This window comes from Cimex lectularius, unplaced genomic scaffold (assembly GCF_000648675.2).
Source record: "Cimex lectularius strain Harlan isolate CLEC.00 unplaced genomic scaffold, Clec_2.1 scaffold69, whole genome shotgun sequence".
NCBI classification, from domain to species: Eukaryota; Metazoa; Arthropoda; class Insecta; order Hemiptera; family Cimicidae; genus Cimex; species Cimex lectularius.
Genome location: NW_019392630.1, coordinates 903,813 through 924,670, shown reverse-complemented (window position 1 = coordinate 924,670; position 20,858 = coordinate 903,813). Strand labels below are relative to the sequence as shown.

At 35.6% G+C, this 20,858-nt stretch overlaps 2 protein-coding genes across 4 annotated transcripts in view; one reads left to right on the top strand and one right to left on the bottom strand.

Annotated features, from left to right (window-relative positions):
• Positions 1-20,858, bottom strand: part of LOC106670358 (autophagy-related protein 16-1) — a 285,817-nt gene that overhangs the window by 93,418 nt on the left and 171,541 nt on the right. The window lies entirely within an intron of this gene.
• On the top strand, positions 5,618-13,451 carry LOC106670354 (zinc finger protein 93-like). 2 transcript variants are annotated; one of them, XM_014400605.2, is made up of 2 exons: positions 5,618-6,376; positions 10,342-13,451. In XM_014400605.2, the coding sequence occupies exon 2, from the start codon at positions 10,378-10,380 to the stop codon at positions 13,153-13,155; it is 2,778 nt and encodes a 925-aa protein (XP_014256091.1). In that variant the 5' UTR covers positions 5,618-6,376; positions 10,342-10,377; the 3' UTR covers positions 13,156-13,451. The 2 variants fall into 2 exon arrangements, with proteins under 2 accessions (XP_014256091.1, XP_014256092.1); XM_014400606.2 differs by lacking the exon at positions 5,618-6,376 and adding an exon at positions 6,400-6,957.

The following is a 20,858-nucleotide window of genomic DNA, read 5'->3' as shown; positions in this document are numbered from 1 at the left end:
TAAACCAGTCGAAGTTGACCTAAGTTCAGGACATAGAATACACAAGATTTTGTAAATTTATACAGTAATTATTTGGAGATCGTGAGATGCGATCTGGTGTGACGGAGGTTTTAGAAAAATATTTTCTTTAGTGTGCCAACGTTTCGATTTTTATTGAGATCATCTTCTTCTCATTGTTGGCAAAAGAAGAAACTTGCATCTGCTTTCAATCAGAGAACTTTTTTGTTGAAATGCAGACAACACAAGGCCATGAAGATGAGCTAAATAAAGATCGAAACGTTGGTACGTACGATAAAGAAAATATTTTGCTAAAACCTACGTCACACCAGACCTCATCTCACGATCTTCAAATAATCATTGGCTAACGGTCACTAAACACCACACAGTTATACAGTAAATTAATAATAAATAAAAAAAATAAAAACACCTATTGAAATAGAAATGATAAATAAAAAATGAAAAACGTAGGATCACTGAAAAATCAAAGGACTGGGCTTAACTGTTTTTATTTACCTTCCCCGACCCCGAGTTTGTAAATTAGTTTTCTTTAAAGGTATAAATAAAGAAATTTTATTGTTATAACGATCGAGTGTTTAAGCTCACAAGTTGTAATAGATTGGAATTAACGCCAATAAATAATTGTATTTATTTATTTAATGTAGAAGCTTATGTATGTATTTAAGTGTTACATTGCAATTGTACATATTTATGTTAACTTATTTATTTATTCATTGTTTATTAATTGATTTAATTTGTAATATAAATTAGAATGTAAGATGAAGCGGTTATTTTAATTACAAATTTTCCCCTGACGCAACCCAGCATTGCTAAAATAAGCTTTGCCAATAATTCAGGAATGAAAAAGGGAATTTGTCCTGGGGTCACTGTGCTCCAAACTTGTACATCCCAATGTTATCTGTTAATTAAAAAATAAATTAAAAGTATTAAGGCCAAAAACCCTCGTAAAACAGTCCATGCGGAAGCCAGGAAGGAAAGGAAAAATTATTTAATGGGTTAGTCATCATACTTTGTATTTACATCATTAAAGAAAAGAAAGACGTAATTACATTTCATTGTATTTTTATTATTTATTGAGCGCAGTACAAAACAAGTACTTATAGCTGGAATTTTAGTGCAAAATTATTGATATTATATATTTTCACTACTCTATCTAGGGGTCATAGTTTAAAGGGAAATGAAGGTGTTAACGTCTTCTAGGATTAATGTAATAGAAAAAAACAAAAGAAAGAAGGAAGAAGTCGTGAAGGTGTAGCGGAACTTAATTATCAGAAAGGAAAGGGTATGGGAGAATTTGATAAATTACACTTAAACGCACGCCAAATTGATAAATCTCAGTCGGTTTTTACATGTATGCCCATAAGTTAAAACTGGAGCCGATTCCCACAACACAAGGTCCCGGAACCCCTCCGGCAAAACACAACACATGAACTTACATTTCGTGTAGAACAAGTGATACCATCTCCACCCACATCCAAATGTCGTGATTTGTTCGAAAATGAAACATAAAAACATACACTTCGCTCGCGAGATTTTCGGACACAATTCGTCCGAGGTTTAAAGGGGCGGATTTGTCTCGGCGCCTCTGAAGTTTTGATGAATAAATATCAAAAATCTTAATAGGCTGCCTGCTTACTTGCACAAAATAACCTACTTGCCTTTGATAAATGTGAATGTAACACTGAATTAACTGCAGATGCAGACCACACTATTTTTGCGTGCCCTTGGACTAACATAGACAGGGAAGGTTTTTATCAATTCTTGATAAATAACCATATCCAATTGCCACCAAAGTTAAGCGCTCTACTTAGTCAATTTACAATGTCCCCCTATTGGACAAAATAGTAGAAATCATAAAAAGAATAACATTTAAAGAGTGTCAATGAGGACCTACAACAAAATAAATGAATAAAACAATACAAAAATGTAAACCATGAAACAGTTTCCTTAATAATAACTTCAAATAAATAATTATAAGAATATAAACTAGTGGTATTAAATGAACATCCTGCAGACACGGCAGATGTGCCTCTGCACCAAAGCAAAAAAAAAGTTTAGAAGAACGAGTAGGGATTCTTCGCAATTCCAGAAAATCAATAAAGGTTAAATATGTGTATTACACAGTGATAAGCACGCTATTGCAATAATACGTTAATTCAAAAATAACTTTGTGTTAAACAGGCCATATGAAATATAAACTGGAAAGTAAATCTTTGTTAGGGCAAGTGGTCAGAAATTGATATTTACTTTCAATTAATTTTAATGTAAGGTTTTGGTTGAAATGAAAAAGTTAGTGTCAAGAGCGGGATTCGAACCCACGACTTTCGGTTCAATGCTCCCCTGCCCTAACCACCTGAGCTATCGTGACTTAGATCCACTCTGACACCAACTCATCTCAACCTACAACTGTTCGAATTTTACCTCTTTTTGCCATTTTTCAAGCCGAAGGTCGTGGTTCGAATCCCGCTCGTGACACTAACTTTTTCATTTCTACCAAAACCGTACATAAAAAGATTAATTGGTCGATCAGATCACTAAATATAATGGATTGTTATTTACGTTTTCTATTACTTTACATTACCACCTACCGCCTTACACAACACCACCATTTCAAAGTACTACCATTTCTCTACAATGCTTCAACATGACAATTGCTTTTACAGCGGTCTATTGCCCACCCAGGCACTCCATTTCAAGTGACCAGCATAGGGAGTTCTCATTTCTGGGACTAACTTTTCTGGATGGAGGGGATTACAACCCTAAACATACCCAGTCGGGCTCCCGTCTTTGCTCTCCTTTAGATCGAAATATTTACAGTGTGCAAACCATGAAATATAAGACTTATTTACCGCCAAAGTTGTAATTTTTGGGTATCTAGTATCGGGAGACAACAGAACTTTTCACAACATAGGAGTAGTAGATGATGGGTTTTGGTCTGCGAGTTCCTCAATGATGACGGCAAAATGCCGAAACGCGTTTGAATAATACAAACAAAAACCCGCGAGTGAAAAGACCCGGTAAGTGGCCGTGTGCCAGTTCAATATGAATATAGGAGTAGTGAAGCTTAAGTGCATACACCAAAACTAAATCTATTTTTGTTTCTAAATACATCGTTTAGTGTCCCAGATGGCAATATGAATAACTTTCGTATAAAAAAAAAGTTGTACTTTTTCTATTGTTTCGAAACTCTGATATCCTCATATTTGACAGCCATAACACGGAATTGCACGGCATATTTAATATTAAAAATGTTAAACTTGACTTTAATAGGGATAGTATCTTGAAGTTTGAAGGCTGGCCATGTATTATTTGGAGCTAATTTTGCCCCTGACTTTCCAAGAGAAGTGCTTTGTCCAAGAGAGTCTCAGGGTAAATATGACTCCTAAATATTTGTATTAATTTACAATCTCAATGAGATTACCTTTGAAAAAAAAGCCACATCATTACAATTACAAACCTTGTTCGATTCAATCAACAATATAAAAATTAGAAATTTTTTAAATTTTTTTAGCGTTTTATTTCTTGTAGGTTCAATTCTAATTTAATTACAGAGGCCGGTTTTTGCCATTACATGCAGTTATTGGGTTTTAAACTTCCGTTATATGAAGATTTGTGAAGTCTTTTGAAAACAACCACTTTATCTGTTCTTTGTAGAGCCTTCAGTTGAGGTCAACGAGATCACCACTCGGTTTCAAAAGTATTTTTAAACAATAACTGACATGATTCACTTAAAAAAATAAGTAAAAAATTTAAAAAAAAATTAAAAATTAAAACATAAAAAAAAACAAGTTTTATATATTTAGAGTATTATGGACAAACCATTGCCAACGATATATAACAATATACGATATTACTTTAGGGCTATGTCAAGATAGAAAACGACAGATATAACTGAGTTGAGACAGCACTGGTTACAACTGATCATCAGGACACCACCCACAGAGTAGTATGCCATGGAGTTCCATTTGAATCAGCAGTACACTTTTTCACAGAAAATGGCCAAGAAACACCCAACATTCTAAAATGCTAGCCTCTCGTTTCTACCTCAGGTTCTCAAATACAGAATAGGAACAAAACATATAATATATATACATATATACACATTACCACAAACATAGATGTCTGGTCACATTTACTCCCCCAGAGTACTAGATATTCCTCGGGCGAGGTTGAACCCCACTCCATTCTCACTGTAACTTACTTTTACCCTCCAGACGTCACACACTCAACCCAGAGTACTCGATATTCCTCGGGGCGGGTTGGTTGTATCATGGCAGGGGTAGCCCCGATTGAGCTTAAACTAAGGGAGCTAACCGATATCTACTTCACCATAAAAAAGTCACTCAACAACAAAGCCTTTCCTGCACTTATCGTGGAACCCACACTGTCTTTAAATGAATGGCCCCATCCGGCTTATAGAACTCAAGGAATCACAGAGTCAGTATCATGGCAAGACAAGATCGTAATATTCACCGATGGGAGCAAAATGAATAATGAGGTTGGAGAAGCCCTAGTCATCTATGGAAAAGACAACACCCTGCAAGAAACAATACAAATTAGACTCGCTAGCTGGTGTTCGAACAACCAAGCTGAACTCATTGCTATCCTGAAGGCTCTTCAATGGCTCGCACAGCAGGATGTTGGGGAAGTGAACAAAAACGCGATAGTGATGACAGACAGCCGCACATCCATTGATAAAATTAAAAATTACAAAGCACGAAGCCTGATGGTATCCACATCAGAAATATGATAAAATCATTGCGTGATAATGGCTAGAAGATCGTATTGAAAAGGTACCAGCGCATACAGGGATCCAAGGTAATGCGGAAGCCGACGCAGCAGCAAAGGAAGCTACAGAAAACTCTGAACTAGAAACAACAATCGCAGTAGTGCCGAAAAGCTACGTCATCTCCAGGCCTCGAAAATGACATTGGCCCAATGGGAAGAACGTTGGAGACGTACTGCTAAAGGTTTTCAAACTACAAAGTTCTTCCCAACGGTAGAATCAAGGATGGCAGTAGAACTGAAACACCACCATATGCTTACCCAACTTACAAGCGGCCATGGACGAATATCTCTATAGATTCCACATGACACGGGATTCGGAATGCGACTGACCAGGGAGGCCTCAACAAACATGGGACCACATCTTATTCGACTGCCCCATTCAAGAACCACGCCGAAAATCTCTAATAAGGGATGTTGTATGAAAAGGTGGACAATGGCCACCCAATCATCACAGTTTGATTAGAGACCACATTGAAGCCTTAAATAATTTTGTTAGCAAAATTGTATAAATTAATTGTAAATAATAATTGTATATGGTTATGAATACCTGAAATCACTATGGAATCAGGTACTAAATAAATAAATTTAAAAAAAAATCCTCGGGGCGGGGTTGAACCCCACTCCATTCTCACTAATAACTTATTTTTACCCTTCAAACCTCACACACTCACCCCAGAGTAGTCGATATTCCTCGGGGCGGAGTTGAACCCCATTCTATTCTCATTAATAACTTACTTTTACCCCCCAGACGTCACACACTCACCCCAGTACTCAATATTCCTCGGGGCGGGCGTATAAGCAACCCCATGATATTATTATTATCTTATTGTCTCTGCATCGGCCTGACAAGCTCTTTTAGGGAATATTGTAATCGCATTTGACAATTTGCAACATTTAAGATTGAGTGGTAAAATTAAACCATCTAAAAGTTTTATGGGCACTAAAAATTTCTGCGAGAAAAACGTCGAAATGGCGAGAAAAATCAAAAAAATTTTGCGGGACATAAATACGTTTTGTGTATTGTCGTGTGCGATTGTGTGTTTCAGAAGAGATTGTCCATGGGCAACATTGGCAATTGGCAATCTTTTGCTGGTCAATCCGAGAGAAAAGCACTGGCGGTAAAAGAGAACTTTTGAAAAATAGCGGATTAAAAGAAAGGCGGCAAGTCACTTGTTCAGGAGTTCGGCTCAGCTGTGACAAAACAAAAAAAGCCAAAGGTAAAAACTCACATTTGAAAAAAATAAAAAAATATTGTCCCGCGAATCGGTCGTCGATTGGAAAACCGTCAATCCGTTCTAAATCGAGAAGCGCGGGCGCGTGGTCGTCGTCGGCAGGTCGAGAAGCGTCGCAAGTGTCCGCACCACCGTCGAAAGTGTTCCCAGGTCCGGTTAACCTGACGACGCGACGATAACCTGCGTCTGGCCGTTGCGAGGCTCCCTGAATTCGCGCTGACGCACGTGTTTGTGACGATTTTATTTTACGACTCCCGTCTTTTTGGTCTGATCCGCACGACGTTAGCTCGCTCCGCTCCCACATTTTACCTGCGACTACTCGCCATTATCTCTCCTAGGTAAGCGACATGATTTTTGAAATTGTTCCGTTAAACATAAAAAAACATGATAAATCTGTTCGTATCTCGTAATAGCTTATCATGTATTCAGTGAACAATAATGATTAACAGCCACCGAAAGTAACAGAAAACTATTGACAAACCCGTCCAGTACGGACGGTTTTCCGAAGGTTTTTCCTTTGAAAATAATGAACCTTTACTTTTCATACTTTTCTAAAAATGAAAAGCAATTTTTAAAATCTGGTTGAGACATTTTTCCAATACAGAAAAAACGGCTACCATTATTGCCGGATTAATTGAGAAATTCAGGTTGCCATGTTTATAAGAGTTGTTTTTAGGTTATCGCCCTCGTCCCTTTTTATTTTATACAGTACGATCGACGAAGGTGAACAAAACAATTTTATTTGTTTATCATTAGAGTTTCAAAAGTGTTTTATTTTGTTTTTGGAACTATAAACCGCAAAAATAAACTCTGTTCTGTTTTAAACTCTGTTAAACTTGAAAGAGAATTGCTACTGTTTACTTCCAAAAAGTCGATCTTTTCTAAGGTTTAAAGAAAAACCGACGAATTCTGAAAATAGGTAAAAATACAAATTGAATTGAAAATTATTTTCCCGTAAAAAAATTGTTAAAACTATTGTTTATTTTATCCTTTCTCGTATTTCACTTGGTTAGAAGTTGTTAAACGTTTTGAAATCGTTCACGATTCAAAAATCATTCACTATTTCAGCCTGGAAATAGACTAATAGCCTTGTGGAAAGGTTTTATTTTTATATAATCCAATAAAAAGTCCAAAACGCTTAAATTTCGAAAAAAATAGGATTGATTTCCATGCTGTTTACTTTCAAAAAAAGTCGGCCGTTTCTAAGGATTAAAGAAAAACCGACGAATATCTCAAAATCCATAAAAATAGAAATAGAATTGAAAATTATTTTCCCATAAAAAAATTGTTAAAACTTCTTTATTTTATCCCTTCTCGTATTTCACTTGGTTAGAAGTTGTTAAACTTTTTAAATCGTTCACGATTCAAAAATCATTCACTATTTCAGCCTGGAAATAGACTAATAGACTTGTGGAAGGGTTTTATTTTTATTTAACTTAATAAAAAGTCCAAAATGCTTAGATTTCGAAAAAAATTGGATTGATTTCCTGGCTATTTACTTTCTAAGAGTCGATCGTTGGCATATAAAAGTGCTAAAATTTTGAGATTCAAAATAATTTTGAAGTAATATAAAATAATATAATACTTTAATTGAAATAATTTCAATTAGAGTATTATATTCGAAAAAAGGATCGATTTTCCGTACAGTTTACTTCCAAAATGGCTCTCATTCTGTGGATTTATGAAAAAACAACTAATTCCTTAAAAAATATTTGCCACTACGCAATTAAAGTAAATCATTTTGTTTGTCTTCTTAAATTGTACATGAATTATATATATACTTAAATTGTACATAAAACTTACCCCTAGAAACAATTGTTTATTTTCTTAAATTGTAAGGAAATTGCTTTATTTGGACGTATGTTGAGTTTGTATAAACCGAAAAATTAAACACGTACACAGTACAAATAAAGAATTGATATACTTTCAGTTTACACCCACAATTAGTCTTATTCTATAGATTTATGAAAAACATAAAATTCCTCAAAGATATTTTCTCGTACGAAATTGTGAGTATATAATTTTTTTTATTTTCTCCCTTATGGTGAAATTACTTCCTCTGATTATATGTCGTTGAATGTGTTGACATCCTTCTCATCGTATTTTATTCTGCATTTTAATCAGAATTGGACTAATAGGTTTAGTTTTATTGAACTACGTTTCGACCAAAGCAGCAAGGATAGGCCGACCAAAATGTACTGATAAAAACCAGAATAACGTTTGGGGAGATGAAGAGGGAGGGAGGGAGGCAGAGAGAGAAACACAGTGAGGGGCGAGGGAGAAGACAGGAGGTCAGAGATGGGTCTTTCAGAGAGAAAGTGAAAGAAGAAAGAAGGATGGAGAGATTGAGCGAGAGAGAAGAGGAAAGGAGAGAGAGAGAGAAAGTGAGAGAGAGAGAGAGTGTGTGTGTGTATGTGAGAGAGAGAGAGAGAGAGAGAGAGAGAGAGAGATAAGAGAGGGGTCTTTCAGAGAAAAAGTGAGAGAAGGGAGAGTAGACAGAAGGATGGTGCGATTGAGCACGAGAGAAGAGGAAAGACAGAGAGAGTGAGGAAAGGAGGGAGAAGGGGAGTGAGAGAGAGAAGTACAGATAGAAATAGAAAATAAACTGCTAAAATTATACCCTCAAATATTAACAAGCCAAACATATTAAATATCTTTTTGTTATAGATTTTTTAATTATTATTTGATAAGTTTGATATGTACAGAACATATTTCCCGTTTTTCTGAGTTTTTATTCATTAATGAAATAATTCAAGGTGTCACAAAATAGTAATTAAAAAAATAATTAGAGTTTTTTATGTAAAAAACTATTTCATTTCAAATAATGGCTTTATGGCTTGATATTAGGGAAAAACAAAGGGTGAGCTGCACAACAACAAAGTATCAAATTTAAACAAATATAAATTAGAAAAATGAGACTAACTTAAGTATCGTAAGTGCCTTTTGAAAAATATAAAATAATGAAAACAAAAAGTACTTATGAAGACCGTACTTATATTGGTGTATAATGCAAAAAATAATTTTAAATAAAAAATTTAAAACATTATTTCTTGAAGTGAATATCATTACATCATCATTTAAACGAATTATCCGAATTTCACAATTAAAAAAAAAATCTATCGATATCCTGAAAGAACACATCATATCCTGCTGGGTTTTTTTGATGGAGTACTTAATCTTCTTCAAACTGATGGTATACTCACGGATTATTTTTTATTCATTCGAGCAGTTAATGTCTATAATTAAAAAGTACAAAACATCGATGTTAAGTCGAAGAATTATGTAAATTTTCCATCATTTCGTAACCCGGTGGTTCTAATCGGAGGTCGTCTCTTATACGAACTACGTTCTTGGTGTATTTGTAATTAATTATTATATACAAAAACGGATTGTTTCGTCTTTGTCGTCGTGTGTTGTGTAACACTGAAGGAAAGGGTCGGGTGGCAGTCGACTGAGAATAATTTATTTTACAAAGTCATCATTGAAATGGACTCCATCAAGGAGGACCTACTGCTCTCGTAAGTTTACATTTATTAATTATGGTTTGGTGTTGGTTCCTGTCTATGCATGCATGTCACTAAACCAAACAATTATTTCCTACTCAGAAGTAAGTATGATATTTATGAGAAAGTTACGCTTTACTGTGTGATAATTAAGAGTAACATCTTCAAACAAATTTTGTAAATATCAATATAACGAATATCAATTAAACATACTAACGTTAATCAGAAAATTAATTTTGTGCTAACCAAAGGTAAACATCGACGTTCTAACAACTTTTTTCAAGTTATGTGACTTTCTTAATTTTTATGCATCCAGGTGGAAAATTAGATTAAATAATAATTAATTAATATCATTGAAATTTGATACCCAAACACAAAGCAATCAAGATTCGATTATCTACTCGTCTAGAATAGTTTCCATTCCAAATGGTAAATTGGTTTTAAACAAGACTACCATCTCACTTTGACTTGAACTTTTGTAAGGTGTCGGTGGGAATGAAAAATATTTTTACAGTAACCACTTAACATTGATTGAAAAATTGTCAAAGCAAAGTTTCAGAACTATCTCCGACACATTAAAATGATTAAATTAGGTGGAGGAATTAATATATTAACAATTTAAGGAGTGCATATTAAATCGAATTATAATATATTTCATAAATCATAAAACTAACCATAGTTGGGAAGATGAAAAATGTTTTTAAAAGAATTAATTTAAGAAAAATTCAAAACATTTTTCATTCTTTTTCTATAATTTTTCATTTATACATGGTGAATTTAATTTAAATGTATTATTTCAGGTACTTTTATTCGCAAAAGCGGACTAGATATAAATAATGAAGCTCGTAGTTAAGAACAATTTTGGGGAGACGGTCACTCTTCAGATCCAACCCGAAGAGACATTCATCGATTTGAAGAAGAGAGTGGAATGCGAGGCCGGGATTTCTTTGGACCTCACTGACATCACGTCGAACGGAAAGAACATGCTCGATACGCAGAAAGTGATGGAATATTTCATGTCTGGAGTGACGCTTTCGGAAGGTGAGAAGGAAGAAGAGGTGAACAACGTGGCCTGCTCGGTGCCTGGCTGCGGAAACACCAAAGCTTCCAACGACGACAAGGTGTTCTTCGACTTCCCTCAGGAGGAGATTAGGTGCCACCAGTGGGTGCTGTATTGTCAACGGCTCTCCATGATATCGGGTAAGCATCGGTTGAGCCTGTCAAACGACTCGGCGATTTGCAGCGATCATTTCAGGACTGATCAGTTCGTCAAAAATACGACTACACTTCTTAAGAGGACGGCGGTGCCCTGCATCAATCCCGAGCTCCCGGCCGTCGACAGCCTGAAATACGGCAACATACAGAAGATACGGCCGACGAAATCGGACGATACGACGGCCGACGAGCTCATCTGCAGACTCTGCGCCAAAGGTTGCAGGGACTGCATTTTCATTTACAGCAAGGAGGGTCGCCGCTTGGAACTGGCGGAGAAAATCAATAGTATTTTACCGGTAAATGTTAAAATGATGGACAATCTTCCCAAACAGGTTTGCGGACCGTGTATAGAGCAACTGAACTCGTTGTCGTATCTGGCCAAGCTTTCTACTACTTCGGAAAGCCGGCTGAACGAGGTGATGAGCGAAAACACCCCTAAAAATATCGTACTGACGGACGGAAGGGACGTGACTTTGCAGCCGACGGAACAGTCTTGTCCACTGTGCTACGAAGGCTGGATAGGGAAGCTGGAAGAAGAGAATAAAGAGAAGGAAGAAAAGGAGCCGGAACCCGAACAGGCGCCATTGCCAGAAGAAGCCCCTTTTCCGGCTTCACAGATAAAAAGTGAAATCAACCAAATTTCGACCGACGAATCGACACAAGAGACGACGTTAAGCAGTACAGAAGAAAAAACCTACAAATGCCGAGTGTGCAGAGAAGAGTTCGAAGAGTTCCCGTCAGTCGTGCAGCACTCTTTCTCTCATTTCGAGGACGGCTTTTATCAGTGTGTTCTGTGCGAGGTCTGCTATCCTTCTCCTACGGCGATGGTGGACCACCTATTTTCTCACAAGCCGCAAAACAACGCATGCCAAGAATGCGAGATGTCTTTCAAAACAGAGGCCGAATTGACCAATCATATCTGTGACACCAACAAACCCTTGATAAAGTGCAAGATGTGCAGTAAGTCTTTTAGGTCCCAATCTAGGCTAGAATTTCATATGCATTTTCACAATAATATAAATCAAGTATATTGCGAAACTTGTGGGAAAGGATTTCCGGACGAAATCAAACTTTACAAACACACTGTTCAATTGCACGGGAACGAGAAAAATAAGTGCGACGACTGTGGAAAAATATTCAGCACCGTCAACTCTTTAAAGTATCACGAAAAATCTCATCAAGGAACCAATTGTAAACCTTACGTTTGCGAATGGTGCGGTAAAGGATTTATACGCAAAAGTATGCTCAGGAACCACGTTACATCAACGCACAGGCTGATTCAAGAAGTGACTTGCTTCACGTGCAAAAATTGCAAAGAAGCTTTCGCGACGACGACTCTCGCGGTGGCCCACATGGAATCGAAACACGGAGAAACCGAAGGCAAAGGTGACGAACAGTCCTATAGTTTCGAAATGCACACGGTCTCACGACTGTTTATTTGCGAGTACTGCGAAAAACATTTTGCCCAAGGGAAAATTTTAAACAAGCACAGGGAAGACCACGTTACGGACAACCCCTATTCCTGCAAGTACTGTTCTCAGACTTTCCCGTCCTTCGCGGAGCAGTCTAAACACAAAAGCACTCACAAGGATACCGACATCCCTCTCGAGTACCACTCGGAGATCAACATCCCTGTAAACTACCTTTGCGAGTTCTGTAATAGATGTTTTTTAAACCATTTGAAGTTTACCGAGCATTTGACGATTCATTACGGCCCGGAACCGTATGTTTGCAGGTTGTGCAATCTCAAGTTCGCGACGTTGCAGGAAGTCAGTCAGCATCGTCTCACACACGGTTCAAACGAGCCGTTCGAAGAGTTCGATTTCAACAGGCCTTACGAATGCCACTACTGCAACAAATGCTTTGCCATCGAGGACGCCCTTGTCAAACACATCAGGATGCATACTGGGGAGAAGCCATTCATCTGTGACCAATGTGGCAAAGGCTTTTCCCAGAGCTCGGGTCTCAACACTCACAAGAAGGTCCACTCGGACCTCCGCCCTTATTCTTGCCCGCTCTGCCCCCGGACCTTCAAGATCAAAGGCGACCGTGACGTCCACATCAGAAAACACTCCGGCGACAGGCCGTACAAGTGTGAGTTCTGCGGTAAGGCGTTCATGACCCAACACGTGTACTCGCAGCACAGGAAGATCCATACCGGAGAGCGTCCTTACAAGTGCGACGTCTGCGGTATCGCCTTTAGGCGCTCTCACGTCCTCACCGTCCACAAGAGAATTCATACAGGTGAGAAACCCAACATTTGCGACATCTGCGGAAAAAGATACAGGCAGAAAGGTGACATGCTCAAACACCGCAGAGCTCAACATGGAAATATCAAAATCCAGGGAGCTCACTTTTTAAATCTACCAATTGTTGAAGTTTTAAATAAAATTGTATAAACATTTTTTTTAAATCGTGCTTGTATCGCATACTAACCTATATTATTGATAATCGCGTATTTGTTTTTAATGTCATAAGACCAGTTCATGAAAATTTAATTTAAAATTAAAATCTAAATTACCAATTTATGGTTACAATAGGATAAAAAATCATGAAGTCAAGATTTATTTCTTAATGTAGCATAGTCGCGACTGAACAAGTAAATTCGATAAATAATGAAATAAAAGTGAATGGTGTAACCAGAATTATTTTAAAATATGTTTTGTTAAAATTTTCTTAGGTTTTCTGTCTACGAGGCTCGTAATAAAAATAAATTAATATTATCACTAATATTTTAGTACTACTATAAATATTCAAAAATTAATTTAAAATCATAAGAAATATTTCATAAATACATATCTTTATATACATGAATTTTCGTTTGTTTTAGATTTGTGCAAAATGAATTATCTAATATACAAACCTATGTTATGTGCTAACTCTGTGATGTGTAACAATCTTAATTTAAAAAATTCGATTTATCTTTGAATAAATTTAAATGTCTACAATCATTTTTTCGAACACAAACTTTCCTTTCCACTTATTGTATTGAATTTATTTATTTATTTTGCAAGCCTTTATTAAAATAACAACAGACAACCTTGTAAGAGCTGAATCAAATACCCAAAACAATAGAAAATAAAATACATTACGGCCAGATAAGCTGACCTTGTAATGTGTAATGCTCTAATTTTCACAAATTTTAAGTCTTTTCCTCTCTTAAAACACAATGATGCACTAAACGACAATTGTATTCGCGAAGGTTTTCGTTCCGAACTCAACACTTTCATATTATCATGTAACTGGGTTAAAAAAGAAGAAACATTAAAATTCAATTTGATAAAATCTTAACATTTAAATTATATTAATTTTTTCTAAAGGCCACAAAATTTGTGATAATTTTGTATTGTCCTTTCCATTTTTAAAATAATGATACACGAAATTCAAAAAAAGCTCTTCCTGAGATATTGAGAGGTTTTCGTTCAAATTTTTCACTTAATCATTTAACTGGTTAAAAAAAGGAGAAAATTGAAAATTCAATTTAATAAAATATGAAAATTTAAATTCTGTTAATTTTTTTCTAAAGGACTCAAAATTTGTGAAAACATTTGTCCTCAAAAATTTTCTTAAATAGAAAAAATTCTATAAATTTTCAAGGTCAATTCTTTTCACGAATTTTGAATGTCCTTTCCATTCTTAAAATAATGATACACGAAATTCAAAAATGCTGTTCCATAGACACTGAAGTTTTCGTTCAGAACGTATTGTTGTTGTTCAGAAGAAAAAGTCAAATTCGATTAATTTTGGAGGATGAACTTTTTCGCTCATTTTTTTCCTTTCCATTCTAAAAGAAACTGATATCAGAAACTCGAAAATTCGTCGATTCGTTCTGGAGATATTGACGTATTCGTTCAGAACTCGATGATTTCAATTAACAAGCAACTTGTTTATAAAAAAAATAAAAAAAGAGTTTTGTTAATGTGTGAAAAATACCATACTTAAAATATTTTTTAAATATAAAAATTCAATTTGGAATAATTTTTATGGGTGAATTTTTTTCCACGCTTTGAAAAGAACTTTACATTCTAAAAAATGATACCGGTTTTCGGTAAGAATCGATGATTTCAAATTACAAGCAACTTGTTAAAAAAAAGAGAAAACTGTAAAATTATTTGAATAAAATGTTTCAATTTAATGTGTCGACTTTTTCTGAAGGATTTTCATAATATGTGAAAAAATCATCCTTACAATTTTTTAAAAAGAAAAATTGAAATTAGAATCATTTTTGAGGATTAATTTTGTCTAAGCATTTCCGTTCTAAAACATTGGTACCCGTTACTTGATGAATCCAATTTTTCTTGTAACTGATTAAAAGATGATAAAATTCAAAATTTATTTTGTGTTGATTTTTGTCTAAAAGACAGTATACGGATACTTATTTTTCACCCCTTCAGTATAATATTTTAATGGCTAGACAAAATCCTTTTCTTTGTTTAATTAACTTTTTTAAAACGACAAAAACTGCAAAAGTAGTTACAATATTATTACAACAATGGCAGGGTGGCGATCTGCAGCAGCCGGTGTCCCGAAGAGGGGAAGGCAACGTCCTTGGGAAGGCCGCTAGCTCTCGGGGTCATCAAACTCGATGCGATGTAAGCGCCGGTTGCACAGGATCGCCACGCGGACCCAAACCCGTAGGGATGGCGCAACCCTGCCTGAGTTCGAAATCATTTCAAAAACCTATTTTTTGGAGGGATCGGAGAGTATGCGCATCTTGCACCTTGCCGAGGTGGAAAACATTCAACCGCAACATAAACCCTTAAGTTCGTAGTTCTTCTGGCCTCTTAAACGTTTTATTCAGAAGAGGAATTTATGAAGAACAATAAAAGATTAGTTTTGTGACATTTTTTAATTTACCAAGGAAAATATTCAATCAATTATGTAAGCAAATGAAAATATTTGTTTACCTAATTGATGTATTAAATCTTTAAAATCGTGCGAATGGTTTTTACAAAGAAAGGCTTTGTTTGTTACTAATTCACTTAATTATTAGTTATTGTACTTGTTGAGAGTCTGCTGAATAAATCTACTAGTAGCATGCTAATCTTGCCAACCGAAGTTATTAGAACTAAAACTGAAGATAGCTATAACTTCAACAGTCTCTTGACCTTTTTGAAAATAGCTTACGTTTGTATTTTAATAGTAATTTTATCCTAATATCACGTCATAATTTCCATATTCACTTTCGACGTACGTAAAACATTACTTATTGTTCGTATAAGTATAAAAAGTCGGATTTTTTTAGGTCTGCCTATGATGACCTCTTGGTTGATCGTTTCCGATCATCCATGTCTTACTGTTTTGGTCTGCCGGGAGCGTTTCGGCATTTCACCATCTTTAGTAGTGCGATTGCATGTTTAATATAATTATTAATCTCGCGTCTGACACACCAAAATTATGGGAATGAGCGAACTACATATTGAAATATTTGCTTCTATGTTCATAATTTTAGACTGCGATCGATGTACAGATAAGATGGGATTAGATGAAGATGTACAGATTTAAATATTTGCTTCTTGTAAATTGAAATTTTGGACAGCTGTCATGACAGACAAATAATCTGAACGATCAAATTATTGGTTAGGTTCCTCTTGGGGACTGGGAAGTGATGTACTGTAGTTTTGTTTATTTAGTCTTTTCTGCTTATAACTCTGACCAACCACTGAAGATAAAGGGCAGATCATATTGATCGGAGATGAACATGACTATATTTCATAGTGGGGCTGTCGTTCACGATAATTTCCGGCCGGTCTATCCTGAAGGATGTGGTCTGACAGTTGCTAGTTCACTCTAGCCAATTATTGATTGTGGCGTTATGAAACAGTAAACTGTTTGGTAGGCCAGTTAGAATAACTCATCGCCTCTACAGTGATCGGTCAAGGTTATAAGAACGGAATGTCAAAGCACTTTTTCCAGGTGAGTTCCTCCTGAGAACTGTCTTTTCCTCGCCTTGCTTACCCACCAATGAAGATGGCCAGAAACCGATACACGTCTGTTAGACCAAAACCAGTAGGATAGGCGGACCAAAGTCATCAGAAACGACCTAGCTACATATTTAATATATACTCTTATTAGATCATCTCATCGAGTTATAAAGATGTTGTCAATACAGAACAAATCTTGTAGAGGCAAACCAAAATAGTCGGAAACAGCCAAACAAAACACAACTCAGGAAAAGTAATACACCATTTTTATAGCAATTTAAATATTTAATTAACCGATCTAAAAAATTTGTACTCCAACAACACCTTAGAATGGTCTGTTCTCTTTTGAGCGCAGCATTGTCTATTTTATGGAATTTATTTAAGTTTGAATGTCAAGAAACTTGGAATAATTTTGAAGGGTACAGGAGAGGGAAATATTTACCCGCCTTTAATATATTTCCCAGGCTAGAAATGATACATTTACCCGGGAATCAATGGAAAAAAAGGCATAAAAGTCCCTCGTGATATGTAATTTAGGTGGATTCGAGTTGAATTGAAAATCCCGACAGGTTTCTAATTTCTTGTTAAATCTACGAAGGCTGGGGATGTTTCCTGTTTAAGCCTATAATTCTGTCAGTGTATCGAAAGTGACTTTTTCCCATGCCGGTTTGGTTGTTTATCTCGTCAGCGAATCAAGCCCGTCGTCGAGAAGGACCGGTTGTACTCCGATTTTTATCCGCACTTAGCTCCTCTCATGCTTGCCCTGCCTGTTTTTTTCATCTCGTCCTGATTGCTTTAAAAGCGGTTTGTCTTTGTTATTATGCAGTCGGGCCGAATTCTGCAAAGGTTCAATTAAACTCCACGTGCAGGTGGAGTAGAATGTAAATAGTCCGTAGGCGTCATTAAATCGGGGCTAATTTTTAAAATTATAGGCGTTAACTTATATAAAGATTTGTAATTTGGTCGTTTCGGCGTTTCGCAATCTACGATGGTGGGTCTATGTGCAGTTTGGACACAAAAATGATCAGAAACGAACAAATTACAGATTCATCCCAACGCCGACATCAAGAGGAAATCTCACAGTGAATAACCTTTGATACAGTTAATCTTTTTATGTAAGGTTTTGGTAGAAATGAAAAATCTAGTGCCACGAGCGGGATTCGAACCCACGACCTTCGGTTAAATACGCTGCTGCTCTACCACTTGAGCTATCGTGACTTCGATCCACTCGGACACCAACTCCCCATCTCAATCTACAACCTTTCGAATTTTCCCTCCTTTTTGCCATTTTTCAAATGTTGTATAATTAGGTTCGATTCTCGACAACATATGAAGTGGCCACGGGGAGCTGTTAGTGAAGTAATACTTTGTTTTACTTATTAAATCCATTATATTTAGTGGTCTATTGACCACTTCCTCCTTTCTTGAGGATTCCTTATTTCAATTAATTAATCTTTTTATCTAAGGTTTTGGTGGAAATAAAAAAAAAATGGCAAAAAGGAGGGAAAATTCAAAAGGTTGTAAGTTGAGATGGGGAGTTGGTGTCCGAGTGGATCGAAGTCACGATAGCTCAAGTGGTAGAGCAGCAGCGTATTTAGACGTAGGCCGTGGGTTCGAATCCCGTTCGCGGCACTAGATTTTTCATTTTCAACAAAACCTTCCATAAAAAGTTAATTAATTGAAAGAAGTAATTTGGTCAATAGACCACTAAATATAATGTCTTTGATATAATTTTTACTTTCAAAAAGCAAAGAACTTCAGTAAATCACTGTTAATAAACCAAAAATAGTTTATACATATTTTACATAAATATATTTAATAATAACTCGAATAATAATAATAAATCGAAAATTTCATGCAGCTGATAATCGTTATTTTCGTAGTTTTACGTAAAATTAGTTTTCTGAGGCTGAGAGGTAAAAATATCAAATTTGCTGGGTTAAGGCTCACGTTGGCATTGAGTATGATAGGGTGGACAGGTTGACTAAAGAGGCTGCGCACCAGGAAAACATCGTCTATATCAAATACTCCGAAATCGAAAACGGATATTTAAAAAAATTTGAAAAATTAGAACAAGGTATAGATTTTTCAATAACATTCAACCTAACATTGAGGAGGCTGGTTCAACAAATTTCCGGTAAAAAGATGTGCAAAATTGAAGCTAGACCCCTATGAAATTATGCCAAACACGGTCAGTACCTTTGTAAAATTAACAGATCTGATTCAGATTGATGCAAGCGTTGGAACTATGTTCAATGGAACATTTATTTATTGGTTTGTCCGAAGAAAGAAAAAAATATTTAAAGCTGTCTAGCTACCTAGATAATCCCTTTAGTTACAACATAATATTTGGGTCACGGAACTGTCGTGTATATAGGGAGGTTGTTACATTTTTAAAGAATGTAAGTACAATTTATGAAAAGCACTAGTTTAACTAAATTAGAGAAGTGTGTGTTGTTACTTAAAGACTTCTTACTGTAAAAAAAGCACCGCAAATGAGACATGGCTGTGTTTAAAAGTCCAATAAACAAAAGTCTGAAACATTGACTTTGTTTTCCAATTTCTTGTGCGTCTTTGAACCTGGGATTTGTCCTTACCTGCAAAAAAAATTAAATGTATTAGTAAATATATACTGAATATTAACAGTTATATATTCTATGGAAATGGTACGTTTGAACGTTTGGTATGTTCAGTAGGTTGATAAGTACTGTGGTTTTTATTTTTCAAAAGCGATTTCATTATTAGGGCATAATTTCGAAGGAAGAATTAGAAGAAAAAAGGAAGACCTTTTAATTTAAATTTGTATATACAGGGTGTCCATTTTTAGATGGCTGGCTGAATTTTACTTGAGCAGATCGAAAAACAAAAAATACGTTTTTAATATTTTTTTAGTCTAGTTTTAAATTTTTACTGATTTTTTAACGTATTTGCTGTCAGGATAGTTGTTTTGTCAGCATCGACGGTTCACAAACTTCAAGCAACTTCTCAACCCATAATACTAATAAAAAATGCTAGTTTGTCAGATTTTCCGGTTGGTAAAGTTTAGGAGAATCATTTCGTACGCTCGTCTGCTATTTTTCTTTCCATCTTTTGTGGGATTTGTTGTCCTGAAGACATGACTCCATTTCCTACTGTGACAAACTATTGTATCGTTCGCAAAGTTTGCTGTTTTGACGTCGCCTTCGTGAGGTAGATTTTTTGATAACCTATCGAAAAACTAAAAAAAAAGGAATCAATATTTTTTTAGTTTAGTTTTTAATTGCCATCGCTTTTTTAACAGTTTTGTCGTCAGAACAACTTAGAAATTTTAAATGACTCTACCCACTGTTTTAAAGGATGTGTTAGACTGAAAACGATGGCCAAATCAGAGTTTATATTGGTCGAAAAATAAGAAAATTATGGAATGTGAAAAGAAATATCTCAATTTCCTTTTATTATTAAATATTTTCATTTGCTAGTCAGTTTTTGAATTTCTTGAGATGATTTTGAACGGTCTGCCACAGTAGTACCAACCCACGACTTTGTCACGATAGCTCAAGTGGTTAGAGCAGCGGCGTATTGAGCCGAAGGTCATGGGTTCGAATCCCGCTCGTGACACTGACGTTTTCATTTCAACCAAGACCTTACATAAAAAGATTAATTCTTTGAAACATATACATAATTTTCATTTAAAATTTCAAAGTTGTAACAAATTTTAAAAACCGATAAAAATTTACAAATAGACTAAAAAGTATTAAATACGTATTTTTTGGTTTTTCAATAACGTTATCTGGTCAAGAGAAATTCTAAAAAGTAAATCCTGCATGTCATACACGGGAACTCATAAGGGCTGTATTTATTGTATAACATGTATGTATTTGTTGTTAGTTTGATTTTAACTAATGACTAAGACGACTGTTTTCAATATTTTCTCTTTGTAAAGATGGCTTTTATCTAGCCTATTGAAGAGGTCGAACGTTACAAGAATGGTTATTGTTGTACAGTTTTTGAAATTTCGTGGTGGTGAAGAAATGCTGAAGCACCAAATCATGAGAAGCAACAACTGATAGATGAAATTAAATAGGTTCTAAGCCAAACCTGTTCAGAGATTCTAAACTCAATATTCTCAATCAGCTTTCCTGAAGGTAGAGCTCTTAATAGAACTTTTTATCACATCCCAAAACTTTTTTTTAAGTCTT

Excerpts from the sequence above, each read along its gene's own strand:
- LOC106670354 (XM_014400605.2), top strand. The coding sequence starts at position 10,378 with ATGAAGCTCGTAGTTAAGAACAATTTTGGGGAGACGGTCACTCTTCAG.